The sequence below is a fragment of the Podarcis cretensis genome, assembly GCF_951804945.1.
Source record: "Podarcis cretensis genome assembly, chromosome: 3".
Classification (NCBI taxonomy): Eukaryota; Metazoa; Chordata; class Lepidosauria; order Squamata; family Lacertidae; genus Podarcis; species Podarcis cretensis.
Window position 1 is genome coordinate 117,750,479 of NC_137172.1, and position 17,431 is coordinate 117,767,909.

The window sequence follows — 17,431 nt, forward strand, 5'->3', positions numbered from 1 at the left end:
GCCGTGGGCAGTTTAAATAGCCCGTGCCACACTCCTGGACCATCTGGATTGGACAGCCTTGGGTTGATGCGGCTGAGGACCAACCAATGGCACAGGCGCTATCCTGCCCCATCCGTGAGGGGAGGGCTTGCTCCCAGCCCGCAACGACATCTCCCCGGGAACGGGAAATTGCTTTGCAGGGTGTTTAGGTCCCTCTGGGTGATAAACAATAAAAGAAATACAGTGGTGCCCCGCAAGACGAATGCCTCGCAAGACGGAAAACCCACTAGACGAAAGAGTTTTCCGTTTTGGAGGTGCTTCGCAAAACGAATTTCCTATGGGCTTGCTTCGCAAGACGAAAAGGTCTTGCGAGTTCCTGCGGGTTTTTTCCCTCTTTCCCCCCTTTTTCTAAGCCGCTTATCCGCTAAGCCGCTTATCCGCTAAGCCGATAAGCCGCTAAAAGCCGCTAATAGCGCTAATCCGCTAAGCCGTCAATGGGCTTGCTTCACAAGATGAAAAAACCGCTAGACGAAGAGAGTCGCGGAACGGATTCTTTTCGTCTTGCGAGGCACCACTGTAAATATAAACCAATAGCATTAAAAGTCCCCCCCCACTCATCATGTAAGTTTATTAGCCAAAGTCAAGTACCATATCCTAGCTCACCACTTGCGAGTGGTGCATCAGCCTGCATGCTTCCAATGTAACCCCAGCGTGGTTTATCATATTCTTACGGGGGAGAGCTTTTTTGTACTCTGTAAAAAAAGGAAGCAAAGCTAATCCTGGTTCCACTTCAATATAGATGTCCCTTTAAAAAAAAGGGCATAGCCACTGACAAGCACAACTGCCATTTCTCCGCGTGAGCCCCTGACATTTGGAAGTCTGTGTTTTGTCTTTCCTTAGCTACAAAAAAACCGACATGGAAAGATACGAAGCACAGGTTCAAGGCTGCATGAAGCCCCTGACTCCTTCTCAAGTCAGTGTCCACATTGGAATGGACGATAGGAGACGAGACCTTCCCCAACCAGGTGCCCGGGACGATATCAGTCAAGTATCTCTTTGTTCCCTGACATCAGACATACAGCCAAGACACTTGGGGAATTTCCTAGAGAATGAAGCAGACCAGTGGTCCTTGCTCACGAACCATCAAGATGAAGACCACTACATCTAAGAGTGCCGCGTTCTGCAGCTGAGCCACAATGTTCGGGGGCAAGACTATTTTGCCTTGTGACTCTTTCACAGGAAGATTTGGGATCCTTCCAGTCTGCTTCCAGAACGCCTGTGGTTTGTGCTGAGCATGGAGGAGACTGCCTTGATCGGATCCTGGTGGCTGAATGGCTCTTGGATGGCTCCTGGTGGCTCTTGGATCTCTCAGTCATGGCATGGCGTAACCAAAGTGTGAACAGAAAGATTTAGGGCGGAACAACCAGGCTTTTTACACACTGTATCTAAGTCCTAAATGTGACACAAGAATATTTTACGTAGACCAGTTTTAGACATGAAAAGTGACCAAAACAGAAACTGGAGGCAGGGTAACTGTGATCAGAATGTTGATTGTTTCACTTGAGATAACTGACCAGGATGATTGTACATCCATGGTAGGGGATGTGTTGCTCCCGTCAGCCCCAGCTAGCGTAGACAATGATCAGGAATGATGGAAGATAGAGTCCAGCAACCTGTGGAGTGACCACAGCTTCCCTAAGCGTGCTCCACATCTCAATAGCAGAAAACAGGATTTTGTGAAATGGGGAAGATTGGTGTCTGCAAGAACAAGGGCCCTCACTTAATATGCAGGTTACGTGTGTGTTATAAACGAAACAGAATTAAATCAGTTTTGTTTAATGTGAGCTATGGTTTAATTTCCATTTCAACTGCTTTAACTTGTTACTTAGTCTTACACAAGAGCAAACAAGTAGGGCAAAAGCAAACCCTACTGTCTACTCCCATTGTAATGCGGAATGGATTTTTCCAGTGCACCATGCTGTCATGACAGTTTTGACTCCATTTATTAGTGTTGAATCCCAAGCTCCACATTTAGCCTGCACCCTACAGAAATAAAAGGTTTGTGTGCTTCAGAGAACAGATCCTGAGCATTCACAACATGAACAGTGAAATACAATTGGATGCTGTGATTTCCTAAACTGCTGAACCTTGCCCTCGCTACCGTACTAGAGAAATTTCTAGCTGTTGCTTTTAGAATGAGAGCAATCTCCCATGTGTTGAAAGCAAGCCCGTATTTTAATTTGAACAGTATTTCAAAGTGCTCACAAGGGAGCCGAGAGTACCAAACTGAAATATAAATGCACTGTAGAGACCAGTAAATAAACGCAAATGGGGGGTGGTGGTGGATTCCTTCTTAATTTAATTTGGTTCTTACATCATTATTTGCACGTCTCCATACCACTGAACTGGATGGATGGCTTTTTTTGCAAACTTCGAGCTATTCTGTCCAGTAATCCAAGATGTTGACTCTGTTTTTGCATATGGTAGATTTAAACAATAGGGTTTTTTTTTTTCCAGAATCAAGTGTCTTAGAAAGGCATGATTTGGTTAAAGTTTTTAAGCCAATGTATTGCCATTAGGATCTTCACTATAATGAGTATAGTTGGTATAACTGTGTTGGTGAGAGAGAATTCCTCTCTCTCTCTCTCTCTTTCTCTCTCTCTCTCTCTCCCTCTCTCTCTCTCTCTCTCTGAAACTCCCAGTCATACCATCTAAATTCACTACAGAATTTAGAGCCCTATTCATATTCTTCCCGTCACATTTGACAGGGGAGGAGGAGGGCAGAACTTTGCTTCCTCCCATCCCCTCTGTCCCTTCGCAGTCCTGCTTCTCATGTTGTGGGGCTGAACACCTACAACTAGGAGCTGGCCCTCCTCATGGAGGCTCCTCGCACAATTTAGGACCTTGATCGCACAGCATTCTAAACCGTGTGGGGAGCCCCCACAAGTCAAGTATGCTCCCCACTGCAGACCATTCAGTCCCATCACATGGAGGGCAATGGGACTGGGTCCCATCAGAAACATCCTGAAGGGGGGGGGGATTATTTCGTTGCCTGGAGAAGAGTCATAACTCAAGTGTTTCACTGAAGGAGGATACAGGATGTCTGAACGTGGCAAGAAGCTAGCAAAGCCTGCAACCAGGGAACAAAAAAACAAGCTGGCTTGCAGTTCCCAGTGGGCCGCATTGGACATCTTTTGAGACGGTATGCAGAAAGTGTGGGTGTTGGAGCCTCGGTGTACATGGCTGCCATCTTGGAATATTTGACTGCAGAGCTACTGGAGCTGGTGGGAATGCTGCTCATGAAAACAAGAGGCAACGAATTGGGCCACGCCTCATCCAGTTGGCAATCAGAAGCGATGATGAGTTGAACAAGCTGTTTGCAAATGTGACCATTGCTGAAGGTGGAGTTCTGCCCCACACCAATGCTCTGCTTCTTCAAAGAGAACAGCACAGTTCACTGTTCCCCAGGAGGAACTAAGGGGACCTGACCTCATGTGACTTTTCTGTCTCTTGCTGTCTGAAAAAGCTCCTCCTGCTTTTCATGTAGCACTTTCGCTAGGAAGGACTCTATATTAATGTGTTTTAATAATATTTTTGTAATAATAAATAGGAAAAAAGGGGGGAAAGAAACCTGCTGAAGGGGCCAGGGCCAGGGAGCTTGTCCCACGTCATGCAGCAGGGAAAGTGTAAGAGGGGACATTGGAATTGCACTTAGAAGTAGAGCAAATACCCAATGAATTTAACATATCTCAAGAAATACTGTATAACTTTCCCCCCACTTTCCCCCGGCTGCTCATATTTTATAAGTCAAAATAGCAAACACCTCCCAACACTTCTCTCGTTAATACAATTGCTTTGATTTCTAGGGGGTGGTATGCCTTGTACCCAGCGGCAGAGGAAGCTGCTCGGGCTCCTGGGGGGCGCACGCAGGTGCGGGGCGAGCCACCCATAGGGGCAGGGCGCACTGGGGGGGTCTCTGAGGAGTCTGCCTGCCTCCTCCCACTCAGCTGCCCTACAGCTGGGGGGGAGGCAGCGGGTGGACCGTTTGGGCAGCATGAAGCCTGCGTGTGCCCAAGCCACGGGTGCGCTCCAGGCCCTGCGGTGAGTTCCGCCCGGCATTTTCTCACCCCCCTCAGTGATGACACCCAGGGCGGACCGCACCCACCATAATAATAATAATTTATTATTTATACTCCGCCCATCTGGCTGGGTTTCCCCAGCCACTCTGGGCGGCTTCCAACAGAACACTAAAATACAATGACCCATTAAACATTAAAATAGGGACGCGGGTGGCGCTGTGGGTTAAACCACAGAGCCTAGGACTTGCCGATCAGAAGGTCAGCGGTTCAAATGCCCACAGCAGGGTGAGCTCTTGTTGCTCAGTCCCTGCTCCTGCCAACCTAGCAGTTCGAAAGCACGTCAAACTACAAGTAGATAAATAGGTACCGCTCCGGCGGGAAGGTAAACGGTGTTTCCGTGCGCTGCTCTGGTTTGCCAGAAGCGGCTTAGTCATGCTGGCCACATGACCCGGAAGCTGTACGCCGGCTCCCTCGGCCAATAAAGCGAGATGAGTGCCGCAACCCCAGAGTCGGTCACGACTGGACCTAATGGTCAGGGGTCCCTTTACCTTTATTAAACATTAAAAGCTTCCCTAAACAGGGCTGCCTTCAGACGTCTTCAAAAATTTTCGTAGTTGCTTTTCTCTTTGACATCTGATGGGAGGACGTTCCACAGGGTGGGTGCCACTACCGAGAAGGCCCTCTGCCTGGTTCCCTGTAACTTGGCTTCTCGCAGCGAGGGAACCGCCAGAAGGCCCTCGGCGCTGGAGCATACACCCCTTCCTCCGCCCCTGCTTGTACCTTGTAATGGGTTCTCAGATTTGCTTTCACAAGGTGATGCTTTCAGTTTGTTTTTTAGTGTTGAATACATCCCAAATGATCCACCTTCCTAACTTTATCCCACTTCTCCTTGCAGCTTGTATCTTGCTGGAAACCTTTCAGACCTTCTCTTTGCAGGTTACCACTTAAACTGACTCAAAGGTGGAAACAATTCTGGGCAGTTCATTCTAGAGATTATCTGGGAATGCAGAGAAGAACAGTGTGAAGAAAATTCTCTAAACTTTGAAAGTGAGTGTTCCTTTCGGTTTTGACCAATGTTTGACTAAGTACCTTCTTATGAGAAAGGGGATGATTCTTGGAATTGTATGATTGTTATCAGAACCGATTCCACTGAACCTTCCCTACAACTTACTGGAAGAAAACATGTGTTCCATCTCAACACAGGTGAGCTGATGTTCTTTGTCTTTTCCAAGAGAGCATTGCCAAATGGACGGATGCTTGTTGATTGAAAAAGCCCACATTTGAGCATTGTTTCCTAAAACAATTTGTTGATGATTGACAGAATTCAGGGCTGGCTAAATTGTACCTAGATTTGTTAAACATTTTAGTGTTGTGTGGTTTTTTTTTTTATAAAATAAATGTTTGCATTAAGCAAGTACTGTGTCTAGAATTGTGAAATTACACTCTAGAATGTGCTGACCAATTCACAGCCCCACAAAATTCTGCCAGTACCTACCAATTGTTTGAAAAAAGAAAGTTACGTTAATATAATAGGTTGTTTTCAAGGAAGTACCTAAGTGGTCCTACACGGCACTGATCTCCAAACACATCATCCACAGATACCCAGATCAAAATTGGATTGTAGTGTTCAAGCCTTGCCCAAGGCCACAATTTCAGGCTGTCTGGTCAATGAGCCTCAAAATGTTCCTTTTTGCTCGCCGTAACATGAGCTTCCAGGCTTTCAGAAGAGGGAGTGCCCCAGTGTGAAATACCGCAGGTTCCTCCCCAGATAGAGGCCCTGCCTTCTCTTGATGCCCTCCTATCTGGTGTGTTCCCTACACCATTGGACTGGAGAGGCAGTTGGTTCTCCAGAAGCCATGGAGAAGGCACCTGTGAGGGTTTGGACTCTTAATTCAATAGACTCTGCTGCTGCTACTGCCACCACACCTCTACAGTGGGCTTCTGTTTGTCAGGTTCAGTGGTCCTCTGGACCAGTCAGGTGCCTGTTTTGTTTTGTTTTTTAATGGCTCTAGTGCGTAGACCATGCAAAAAAATGGTTGTGCACAAGTAATAATAATAATAATAATAATTTATTATTTGTACCCTGCCCATCTGGCTGGGTTTCCCCAGCCACTCTGGGCGGCGTCCATAAAAACCAAAAATACACTAAAATATCACAGATTAAAAACTTCCCTGAACAGGGCTGCCTTAAGATGTCTTCTGAATGTCAGGTAGTTGTTTATCGCTTTGACATCTGCTGGAAGGGCGTTCCACAGGGTGGGCGCCACTACCGAGAAGGCCCTCTGCCTGGTTCCCTGTAGCTTTGCTTCTCGCAATGAGGGAACCGCCAGAAGGCCCTCGTCGCTGGACCTCAGCGTCCAGGCAGAACAATGGGGGTGGAGAAGTACTGATTGGTGTGGTGTTGCTTGATAAGAGGCTGGGGACGCCAAATCATGCAATGCTGAAACACTGATGGGGATCATGGTGTGAACTCAGCATGCAACCCTGACAAGCTTGGGCAGATGCAACCTGGCCTGAGGGCATCCATGCTAGAAGTCTGTGCATCCCTCTTGCCGGGGTGGGATTCTGGTTCCTGGCACAAATTGTTCCTTCCGAATAAGTGTGTGCTATTTAAAGCTCTCTGCAATGCAGCTGGGATTTTGAAAAAAAGAGAGAGAGGCTTTTTGATGGAAACTGGCTTATTAAATACCTACTGCCATACCGTTATAACAGAGAACAGAGACAACTTAATTATAGTGATTATTATACAATGATACATCTTGTCTTTTGTATAGTAGTAAAATTATGGGGGTGGAAGGAGAAGACTTGCACAACTGAGTGCGCAATTACACGCATCAAGACTGACTGTGTTCCTAGGCCTTTGCTTCAAGGCTGTCATAAAATCAGAGCAGAAAGGAACTTGAAAGGTCATCAGTCTGCACCAATCAGCTGTTGCAGTCCAAGCTGCGGGATACTGGCATTAGAGAGGATGCACAGTGCTGCATTTGACAAACAGATTTCTCCAGGGCTGTGTCTTTATTTAAAATATTTGCATACCCTGCCAACATTTCTCCAATGAAAATAGGGACATCCTATGCAACTCTTGTTGTTGTTGTTAGCCCACCCATATAACTGGGTTGCCCCAGCCATTCTGGGCAGATTCCAACATATACAAAAACATTAAACATAAAAAACCCTTCCCTATACAAGGCTGCCTTCAGATGTCTTCTAAAGGTTTTATAGTTACAGTGGTACCTCAGGTTACATACGCTTCAGGTTACATACACTTCAGGTTACAGACTCTGCTAACACAGAAATAGTGCTTCAGGTTAAGAACTTTGCTTCAGGATGAGAACAGAAATTGTGCTCTGGCGGTGTGGCAGCAGCAGGAGGCCCCATTAGCTAAAGTGGTGCTTCAGGTTAAGAACAGTTTCAGGTTAAGTACGGACCTCCGGAACAAATTAAGTACTTAACCTGAGGTACCACTGTACTTACCTCCTTGGCTCAGGAGTCGCATAACTCCGTACCCTCCAACATCTCTCTGATGAAAATAGGGATGTCCTAAGAAAACGTGAGGGACGCCAGTGGCGCTGTGGGTTAAACCACAGAGCCTAGGACTTGCCGATCAGAAGGTCAGCAGTTCGAATCCCCACGACAGGGTGAGCTCCCATTGCTCAGTCCCTGCTCCTGCCAACCTAGCAGTTCGAAAGCATGTCAAAGTGCAAGTAGATAAATAGGTACTGCTCCGCCGGAAAGGTAAACAGCGTTTCCGTGCGCTGCTCTGGTTCGCCATAAGCGGCTTAGTCATGCTGGCCACATGACCCGGAAGCTGTACGCCAGCTCCTTCGGCCAGTAAAGCGAGATGAGCGCCGCAACCCCAGAGTCGACCTAATCAGGGGTCCCTTTACCTTTTAAAGGAAAAGTGGGACATTCTGGGATCAAATCAGGAACTGGGGTGGCTTCTGTAAATTGGGGACTGTCCCTGCAGAATAGGGATACTTGGAGGGTCTGCAAGACACTCTTGAAGGGTGTACTTTTGAAGAGGCCTTTTGTAATTCCTAAGGAAGGGTGTCCCATGACTGCTGGGCTGACCAATGAGAAGGCCCTATCCTTACTCAAGAAAGTGGGCTATGGGAAGGCAAAAATGGCTTGCTTGCCCTGTTATCATGCCCTATTAGCATGATTCATAGACAGTCAGAATATTGGTATTTATGATGTGAGTACCCAAATGATCTGAAGAACCTGAACATGACCAGAGGAACCAGAGCAAATATGGTATTGGACTCAACTCAACACCACCTTCTTGTCTCAAACAATGGCAGTCTCTGAAGTTGCCAGTAGTATTGTGTGTGTGTGTGTGTAATTCAGAAGTTACCTTCCATAAAATTCACCAGACAATGTTATGCTTTTGCAGGAGAATTCTGCAAAAGCTGAAAATATAATTGGAGCAAGCTTTGAATGTGCAGGAACAGTCCTCATAATGACAATGATTGATTCTCTGGCCTAGGCTTTTATTATTCATTTCTTCTTTCTTAAAACCATTCCATGTATTCATGGTTCTTTGTAAGACATGGTGTGTCTAAATTGCTATTAATTTGGCATGTTGATTTGAGTAATAAGAGGGAAATCAGACTTTAACTCCTCTTTTAGAGCATTGACATTTACATTATCAGCATTAGTCATCAAGGTTGGGTGCTTGTTCACACTTCTGCCATCTGGGCGGAGGGTGTCGCAGGAGGGTAGAATGGGAAAATCAGGAGTTCAAAGCCTAGCCCCTGCCCAAATGCTTGACCATTGGCTCAACAATCCAGTCATTCAAACCCCAATGTGCCACATGGAAGAGCATGAGTGCCATTTGAAGACTAGATGTATCATGAAGAAATAGCTGCAGATCATACATGGCAATGATCATGCTATAGATGAGAGAACCACAGGTTTCTTTGCCTGTGTGATGAAATCCCCTTGCCCCCAGGGATCTGGCAATTTAACATAAGGGTCTAGATTTACCCTGTGAACATTACCATACCTTTAAAGTACATTCAAAGCACACTCCCCCCCCCCCAAACAATTTTGAGCGATTGTCGTTTGTTTAAGGCTTGCTTAACTCTGTGAGGGGTAAACTAGAGTGTTCAGGCTTATTTGAGGGGGGGGGGAATGTGCTTTAAAGCTATCTTGTGTACACAGTCTTAGTCTAAAAGATCCTGACCTCCTTAAAAAGGTAAAGGGACCCCTGACCATTAGGTCCAGTCATGACTGACTCTGGGGTTGCGTGCTCGTATCGCTCTATAGGCCAAGGGAGCCGGCATACAGCTTCCGGGTCATGTGGCCAGCATGACTAAGCCACTTCTGGCGAACCAGAGCAGCACACGGAAATGCTGTTTACCTTCCCACCAGAGTGGTACCTATTTATCTACTTGCACTTTGACATGCTTTCGAACTGCTAGGTTGGCAGGAGCTGGGACCGAGCAATGGGAGCTCACCCCGTCATGGGGATTCGAACCACCGACCTTCTGATCGGCAAGTGCTAGGCTCTGTGGTTTAACCCACAGCGCCACCCGTGTCCCCTGACCTCCTTAGACCCACCTTAAAATCCCAGGGTGGGAAGAGGGGCTGGCTGTTAAACCACTCTGAAAATTGCAGGGAAACAACCCAGAGGACCTACCTGCTTTATGACTACCTGCTTTCATAAAAGTTCCGGGACTCCTTTACTGTCCTCTGGTGGCAAGTTGAATGCGTGCAGTTGCTTGGCTGTGGAGGGAACCGAACGTGGGAGTGCAGGGAATAAAGGATAAGAGCTTTCATCACAACAGCAGGAGCAGAGATGCAGAGAAGCAGAAGCTCGCAAACAGCCAGTGACCCCCAAAGGGGCTTCGGAACGAAGGAATGAAACGCCTCAGCTGCTTCAAAGACCTGGATGCAAATATAAGCTTTATCCAGTGTGTCACTTAACACCACACACTTTTTCTTGAGGAATACTGGCTCCAGGTTTTTTTCTTCCCAGATCTCTGCTTGGAAAAGTAAGGTGAGTAGGGAATGGCGCCGGGAAGCAATTGCACCTAACAGGGTGGGGTTGCCAGCAACTTTAGGAACAGTGTGGCATTAGCTGTTGGAGGGAGAAAGTGAGTGTGTGGCTGCTGTTGTCAGTCTTGAATGATGAAAAAAGGGGGATGAATAGGTTGATTAATAATCCTGGATATCTTGAGGATCAGATTTTGTTGGTGTAAAAGATATGCAAGCTTTTGAGTTGCACAAATCTCTTCATCAGGTGGGATGGAATTGCTCGTTTTCTGCCAGCAAGGCTTATAAAATGGTCACCGATCACTGATTTTGCCCCTTGCAAGTTGGGCCAGTTGCACCATCTTCACAAGCTCTGCCAGGGTTTCCTTTCTCCTGGTGAAATCAGTTCAGCTGGCATTGTTTGATATGTCATTCTTACAGCAACTAAGGTCTGTAACAGCTAGAAGCAGAGCCTACATTTTTATCTGTTCCTGAAAAGGTTGCAAAACTTCTAGCTTTGGTGGCTCATTCTGTAAGGCAATTCCTTGCTTTGTGCTGTACAGTGATACTTTGCTTCTTGAACTTAATCCGTTCTGGGAGTCCGTTCGACTCCTGAAACCGTTCGAAAACCAAGGTGCAGCTTCTGATTAGCTGCAGGAGCTTCCTGCAGTCATGTGGAAGCTACGCTGGATGTTCACCTTCCAAAAAACATTTGCAAACTGGAACACTTTTTGTTCAGAAGCCAAGCCGTTCGAGAACCAAGGTACCACTGTATTATTGTTCAGCTTCATCAAAGGTCGCCAGCATGGTGTCACTGGACTACAGCTCCCATCATCCCTCACCATTGGCCATGCTGGCTGGAGATGATGGAAGTTGGAGTCCAAGGACATCTGGATAACATCATATAGACTACCCCTGGTTTTTGACTAATTTTATGGACTGCAGAGCTAAAGTGGGTGCACCCTGGGCCTCACCATCTGCTAAGAGGAAAAGCATCACTGGGACGTTGCTCCCTGTGGCTCCCAAGAAGAGCAGCATAGCAAGGGGAACATCAGCCTAGCCCAACACATCAGTCAGAGAAGAACCAGGAGCCGGGAGTTTGTTTCCCTGCTAAAAAAGACTCTACTCCAGGTCATGTTGCTTGTTCAGAAGGAGGGGAACTCACTCTTTAATCTGGCCCCATCCTGCAGAAGGCCAGGGGCTGCTGGGATAGCTCAGTTGATAGGAGCATGCGACTCTTAACCTCAGGGATGTGGGTTTGAGCCCCACAACGGGCAAAAATTCAGGGGGTTGGACTACACAGCCTTCATGGCCAGCGTGGTGTCGTGGTTAATAGCAGTGGACTCGTAATCTGGGGAACCGGGTTTGCGTCTCCGCTCCTCCACATGCAGCCGCTGGGTGACCTTGGGCCAGTCACACTTCTTTGAAGTCTCTCAACCCCACTCACCTCACAGAGTGTTTGTTGTGGGGGAGGAAGGGAAAATGAGATTGTTAGCCGCTTTGAGACTCCTTCGGGTAGTGATAAAGCGGGATATCAAATCCAAACTCCTCCTCTTCTTCTTCATGGTCCCTGCCATCTCTACACTTGTGTAATCAACCATCCCAAACCTGGCATACTCCAGATGCTTTGGTGTGTGTGTATCATGTTTATATGTATGTTATCGTTGCTTTAAGCCAAAATGGTTGAGAAAGACAGGTGTAAAACTTCAAAATAAGTAAGTAAACAATAAAAAGAATGTATACTTGTTGAGAGTATTTATTTGCCAAAATGAATAATCTAACTAGCCTTTCAGCTAGGAAGGTAAATACTGCCCCCTTACACACACACACACACACACACACACACACACACACACATTCTATTTAAATTTGTGGAACAGCTGCCATGGCCTGGGCTTCTTTGAAGAGTGGTCAGCATCACAGGCCACCCGCAAGGCCCACTCCACAGCAAGTTTCTGCTGCCCAATCTGCAGAGTGCTCTCTTTGCTGCAGCTCGTTCCCATAGGCATCTGACCAGCAGTGACCTGGGGAACAGGATGATGGACTAGGTAGAGCAGGACTCTTCCAATGTTCACTCCTCCTCCCTGGCTCCCCATATCTGCTGCCTGAGGTGGCTGCCTCACACTGCCAAATGTTAGGACCGGCCCTGATGTAGCGTCAAGAGTAAATCATGGCGGACTAGGTGGACAAATAGCCTGATAGTGTATAAGGCAGCTTCCTGTATTCCATGAAGGATCCAGCTGTTGAAACAAGTACACACTCCTCCATCAGCTTGGAACAAGCTAATGGATGTTTGTTGCCTTGTGTGACAGATCTATAAATAGTATGCATTTTAGAATATCTCTCTAGATTTTCTCCCCTTTTGCGTTTGAGCTGCTGTTAAGATGCTACATCTGTTCCAAAACTTCTTGGAGAAGAATGTGAATTGACTGAAGGGAGGAAAGTATCTTATTTCACCTACAAATGCCAGTTAATTCTCTGGACCTTCCTGAGACATCTGTGGGAGTTTGTAGGATGATACCAATGCTGGGAGTGGGTGAGAAGCCAGACTTAACTTTTAAACATGGAGAACTGGCCTTTTTATTTTTTAAAAAAATGACTGGAGCACGTTTATCTATATGCCAGTCTCCCTAGGCTGGAGTTTAGCTGTAAAGTGAGAATATTATTTTTTATGCATTCCTGACTTGTCTATGTCATCATGACTACACAAATTTCAGAACAGTTTTGCCTTAAAAGTGGAAATGTCTAGACAGTGGCATGATTCTGCCTCCTGCTCTTTTTCTAAGCATTTGGACAATGCAACAGTGTAAGTTTAGCAACTGTTTTGGTGTTTTCTGCTTCAGTTTTGCATGAATTTTTTGATGTCAGTTGCCTGAGGTTTCAAACACAATGCATTAAATAGCATCAAAAGCATCAAAACTCATGCCCTAAGCCCCCTGCCTTAGACTTCCTGTTGAGCTCAGTTTTGTTTTGTTTTGCAATGAGCTTCTGGCCCCTGGGTGGCTGAATGTCTCTGGCTTGCGAAAGGATGAAGGCTTCTGCCAAAGGCTGGTGGAAGCCCTAACCAAGGAAAGAAAACAAAAAAGTGGCCTTTATAGTGAGACTCTTCTTAGTTGATTTTTGCAGTTTGTGGGTGTGTTTTAAGTTAAAATCAAACACATGGTTTCTTGTTTCCCCAAGGTCTGCAGAAGACTGTCATTCGCAATGGTTGCAGGCTTCGAGAAAGCATGCCATCGATGCATCTCCAAAATTGCCAGCAATGGTAGGTTGCCTGCGAAAGGGAGATAGTGGCAAGAGATCTGGAGCACTCCAGGGATTCAACAAAGGATGCTGATTGCAGGTCAAGCAGGGAGGCTGCAACCAAGCAATACCTGTCCCAACTCAGTTTGCATCACTCTCTGATAGCAATGGATGAATCCATCCATTTCGGTTCTCAAAGTTTCCCATTGTTCCAATTTTAAATTCAGTTCTCCACATGGTTACAGTAATTTGCATTAAAAATAATCCTTATGAAACGGTCAGCATTTTAGTGCAAATTTCTAATATGCATTTCTTTGTATGCAATTTTCCCAAATAAACACATTTTTGCAAAACAGTTCCCCCAAATGTAATGTATTTTCCCTAATATATGCATTTTAAGGCACATTTTACCCCAGTATATGTGTTTTTTACACATTGCTATTGCAACATTTAGAGTGGTGAGAATTTTGAAAAATGGCTGTGTTTCAGTTCCTATATTGTTTTGGAAAGTATGAATTAGATAGGTTTGCCTTTAAATGAGAAGAGAATCTAATTGCTCCTTCATTCCTACTGTCTACCTACATGTGTATGTGAGTGACAAAAATGGAGGGCATTTGTTTTATCACAAGCTATAACTTGTCATTTATTTCCTTACAGCTTGTTTCATTTTTGGACTCCTTGCTTTCCTAGCATTACCACTGTCTATGGCTTTTACAGGTAAGTACACTGCCAAAATGAGGGACGCAGGTGGCGCTGTGGGTTAAAGCCTCAGCGCCTAGGACTTGCCGATCGAAAGGTCGGCGGTTCGAATCCCTGCGGCGGGGTGCGCTCCCGCTGCTCGGTCCCAGCACCTGCCAACCTAGCAGTTCGAAAGCACCTCCGGGTGCAAGTAGATAAATAGGGACCGCTTACCAGCGGGAAGGTAAACGGCGTTTCCGTGTGCGGCTCTGGCTCTGGCCAGAGCAGCGATGTCACGCTGGCCACGTGACCCGGAAGTGTCTCCGGACAGCGCTGGCCCCTGGCCTCTTAAGTGAGATGGGCGCACAACCCCAGAGTCTGTCAAGACTGGCCCGTATGGGCAGGGGTACCTTTACCTTTACTTACACTGCCAAAATAAAAAACAAAATACTATAGCAACCAGAAGATAATGAGTTAAATGATATGGATAAAATCCAACATTGTGCAAGCAGGTTTTTGCTTCCCACCTTCCAGAGCAGGTTTTTGGGTCTGGTTGGGGGGGGGAAGGGGGGGGGAGTTCTGTTGCATGAAGAGAAGTCTGATTTGCTTGTGCAAAAACACTATTGGATTCCAGCTTCATGTAGGAAATTAGCAGGTTTTTCTTTGTTTCCCTATGTCAGGAGATCCATCACCTCCTAAATTCCTTGCATGTCAGACAGTTGTTGAAATTGCAGGAATCTGCTGGAAGGACACTGGTAATCCTAACTTTGGCAGGAATGATAATGATATTACGATAATGATATTATGATTATTTCTTAGTCACTTAATCTTGCCCAGGGCAGCCCAAAGCAACTTACAACCAACCAACCAGACAATAAACTCCAGACAGACTACAACCTATGGGATGTGGATGACGCTGTGGTCTAAACCACAGAGCCTAGGGCTTGCTGATCAGAAGGTCGGTGGTTCGAATCCCTGTGATGGGATGAGCTCCCATTGCTTGGTCCCTGCTCCTGCCAACCTAGCAGTTCGAAAGCATGTCAAAATGCAAGTAGATAAATAGGTACTGCTCCAGCGGGAAGGTAAACGGCGTTTCCGTGCGCTGCTCTGGTTCTCCAGATGCGGCTTCGTCATGCTGGCCACATGACCCAGAAGCTTCATGCTGGCTCCCTCGGCCAGTAAAGCGAGATGAGCGCCGCAACCCCAGAATCGTCCACAACTGGACCTAACGGTCAGGGGTCCCTTTACAACCTGGAGGAAAGAGAAATACATTGTAAACTTCCCGCCCACTTCTAAAAGGCCACAGATATCCAAAGGCCATAGGCCTGGTTATAGAGGGAAGTTTTTGCCTGATGCTTAAAGATATGTAGCGAATTCACCAGGGGAAGAGCATTCCACAAACGGGGAGCCATAGCAGAAAAGGCCTGTTCTCGTGTTGCCACCCTCTGAAACTCTCCTGTTATATTACACATTGTGCAAAGTGTGTCAGGGCTGTAGCACCACTGCAGTTGTGAATCAGTGCACCTGCCCTTTTGCTTCTGCACGTGAGACTTGATCGAAATAATTTACTTTGTTTGTTGTTCCTCAGGAATGAAGTTTTTAGACGACTGTCCAGTCCAGCCGCTAATCCCCTTATATCTGCTTGTGGGTGGTGTGGTTGGCAGTTTGAAGGTATTGCTGTTCACTGAACAATATTTTCCTCTGAGATTTGTGATGAAGTTTGTATGGAATTATTTTCATTCATAGAAGATACAAAAAAACAACAACAAAAAACAACCACCATGGTTATATCTTAGTGAATTAACTTCAAGGAAATAAGGATTTGACTCAGGAGGAGACTTCTGAATTGAGAAAGGATCATACACTGTGTAGCCTTTTAAAAATGTTACTATTTAAACTATTTTATTCAGTACAACTAGTTGTGTGTGTGAATCTTTTAATGTCGGTTTCCTCTCAGTTTCTCATTTTTTCTCACATTTCCACATTTTTTTTTAAAAAGTCCACATGAAAATCCATCAGCATTTTGATGCACATTTCCTTGTACTACTTTGTATGCAATTTTGCCGAACATTTATTGTAAACCACTTAGAGATGTTGCTACGAAGAAGCAGCAGCATATACTGTATTTTTCGCTCCACAAGATGTACCTTTTTCCTCTTTAAACCTAAGGGGAAATGTCTGTGCGTCTTATGGAGCGAATGTGTGGTCCCTGGGGCTGGGGGGGGGGGGGAGCTGGGTTTCCCTCGCCAGCCCCACAAGCTCGGGGAGCAGTGGAAAGGCTGAACACAGCTTTCTGGTTCCCCAGGGCTGGCGGTGAGGGAAGCTCGGCTTTCCCCACCGCCAGCCCCACAAGCCTTTCCGTTGCTCCCCAACCTGCTCTTTGGGTCGAGCAGCTCTGGGGTAGCCCGCGAAGCCTCCGTAGGGCAGCGGGGAGCCTTCATCCCGCTGCCCTGCGGAGGCTTCGCGCGGCTATCCCTGGCTCTTGCGGGAGATCGGGGAAGGGACAGAGCGAGGCTCTCTCACTTCCCCCACCTCCCACAAAAGCCCCCAAGAGCCGCATATTTTTTTTCCTTGAATCCCCCCCCCCCCAAAAAAGTAGTTGTGCCTTATGGTCAGGTGCGCCTTATGGAGCGAAAAATACGGTAAATGTTGTTAAATGAAAACAAATGTTTGATACCAAGGAGCCAAATCTGGAATATAATGATCCCTCCGGGATTTTTTTAAACCTTTGTGCAATGTCTAGGTTGGTCTTCTGCTCTTTGACTCCACCCGGATGAGGCAGCTGCTAACCAAATCGGTTATGATTGACGATGACGACGACGATGAGTATCCCTGGAGACAGAATGCTCACAGATATTACATACACCTCACCCTCAGCCTCTTCCTCTTCCTCTGGTTCATCCTGGGGAACTACTGGGTGTTTTCCGTCTACCTACCTAATTTCATCCCACCTTTCCATCACCCTCAAGATTACTGTGATAAAATCCTGTACGTTTTTGCAGTTGGGGTGCTTGTCGTGAGCCACACAGTTCTGGCTTTGCTGATCTTCTGCAGCTGCTGTGTTTATTGCTGCTCCAGGCAACAATATGCTACAGAGGAGGACTGAAAAGGGGGTGGAAAGCCATAGAAGATGAGCCATGGGACTATTAGAGAAGCAATAGGGAAGAGAAAGAGGCAATTCTGGTATTTGTTGGTCATGCTCACCCTCCCTGAACACATAGTGCATATGACTAGCAAACTCCACGGAGGTCTGTTTTACATGGTTCCTTTTTTCTCTCCTGTGGAAATAAATGTGGACGATAGACAAAGTCTGTCTATTTGAAAGGTAGTAAAAAGGGTCTTCTTTGCTCTGGCGCATGCCAAGGAAAGCATCAAGTTCCCAGTGCATGCCCTGGAAGTGAGACACTTGCACTGCCACAACACGCCTTTTTTTTTTAATGCTTTCTCAAACGTATTTACTGATTTCAGTGGTAGAAATG

General features: G+C 46.4%; 2 protein-coding genes across 11 annotated transcripts in view; both read left to right on the top strand.

Annotated features, from left to right (window-relative positions):
* Positions 1-1,823, top strand: part of ATP7B (ATPase copper transporting beta) — a 52,630-nt gene extending 50,807 nt beyond the window's left edge. For all 6 annotated transcript variants that reach the window (XM_079969631.1, XM_079969635.1, XM_079969630.1 and 3 more), the window contains one exon: positions 880-1,823. In XM_079969631.1, coding sequence (XP_079825757.1) covers positions 880-1,147 — 268 coding nt within the window. In that variant the 3' untranslated portion in view covers positions 1,148-1,823. The remainder of the gene's footprint in view (positions 1-879) is intronic.
* A 3,388-nt stretch (positions 1,824-5,211) lies between these two features.
* Positions 5,212-17,431, top strand: TMEM272 (transmembrane protein 272). Of its 5 annotated transcripts, XM_079970179.1 has the most exons (7): positions 5,212-5,261; positions 8,452-8,610; positions 9,730-10,059; positions 13,215-13,296; positions 13,932-13,991; positions 15,541-15,623; positions 16,696-17,431. In XM_079970179.1, the coding sequence occupies exons 4-7, from the start codon at positions 13,239-13,241 to the stop codon at positions 17,056-17,058; spliced, it is 564 nt and encodes a 187-aa protein (XP_079826305.1). In that variant the 5' UTR covers positions 5,212-5,261; positions 8,452-8,610; positions 9,730-10,059; positions 13,215-13,238; the 3' UTR covers positions 17,059-17,431. The 5 variants fall into 5 exon arrangements, with proteins under 5 accessions (XP_079826305.1, XP_079826306.1, XP_079826304.1 ...); XM_079970180.1 differs by lacking the exon at positions 5,212-5,261 and having other exon boundaries at positions 7,988-8,610; XM_079970178.1 differs by lacking the exons at positions 5,212-5,261; positions 8,452-8,610 and having other exon boundaries at positions 9,616-10,059.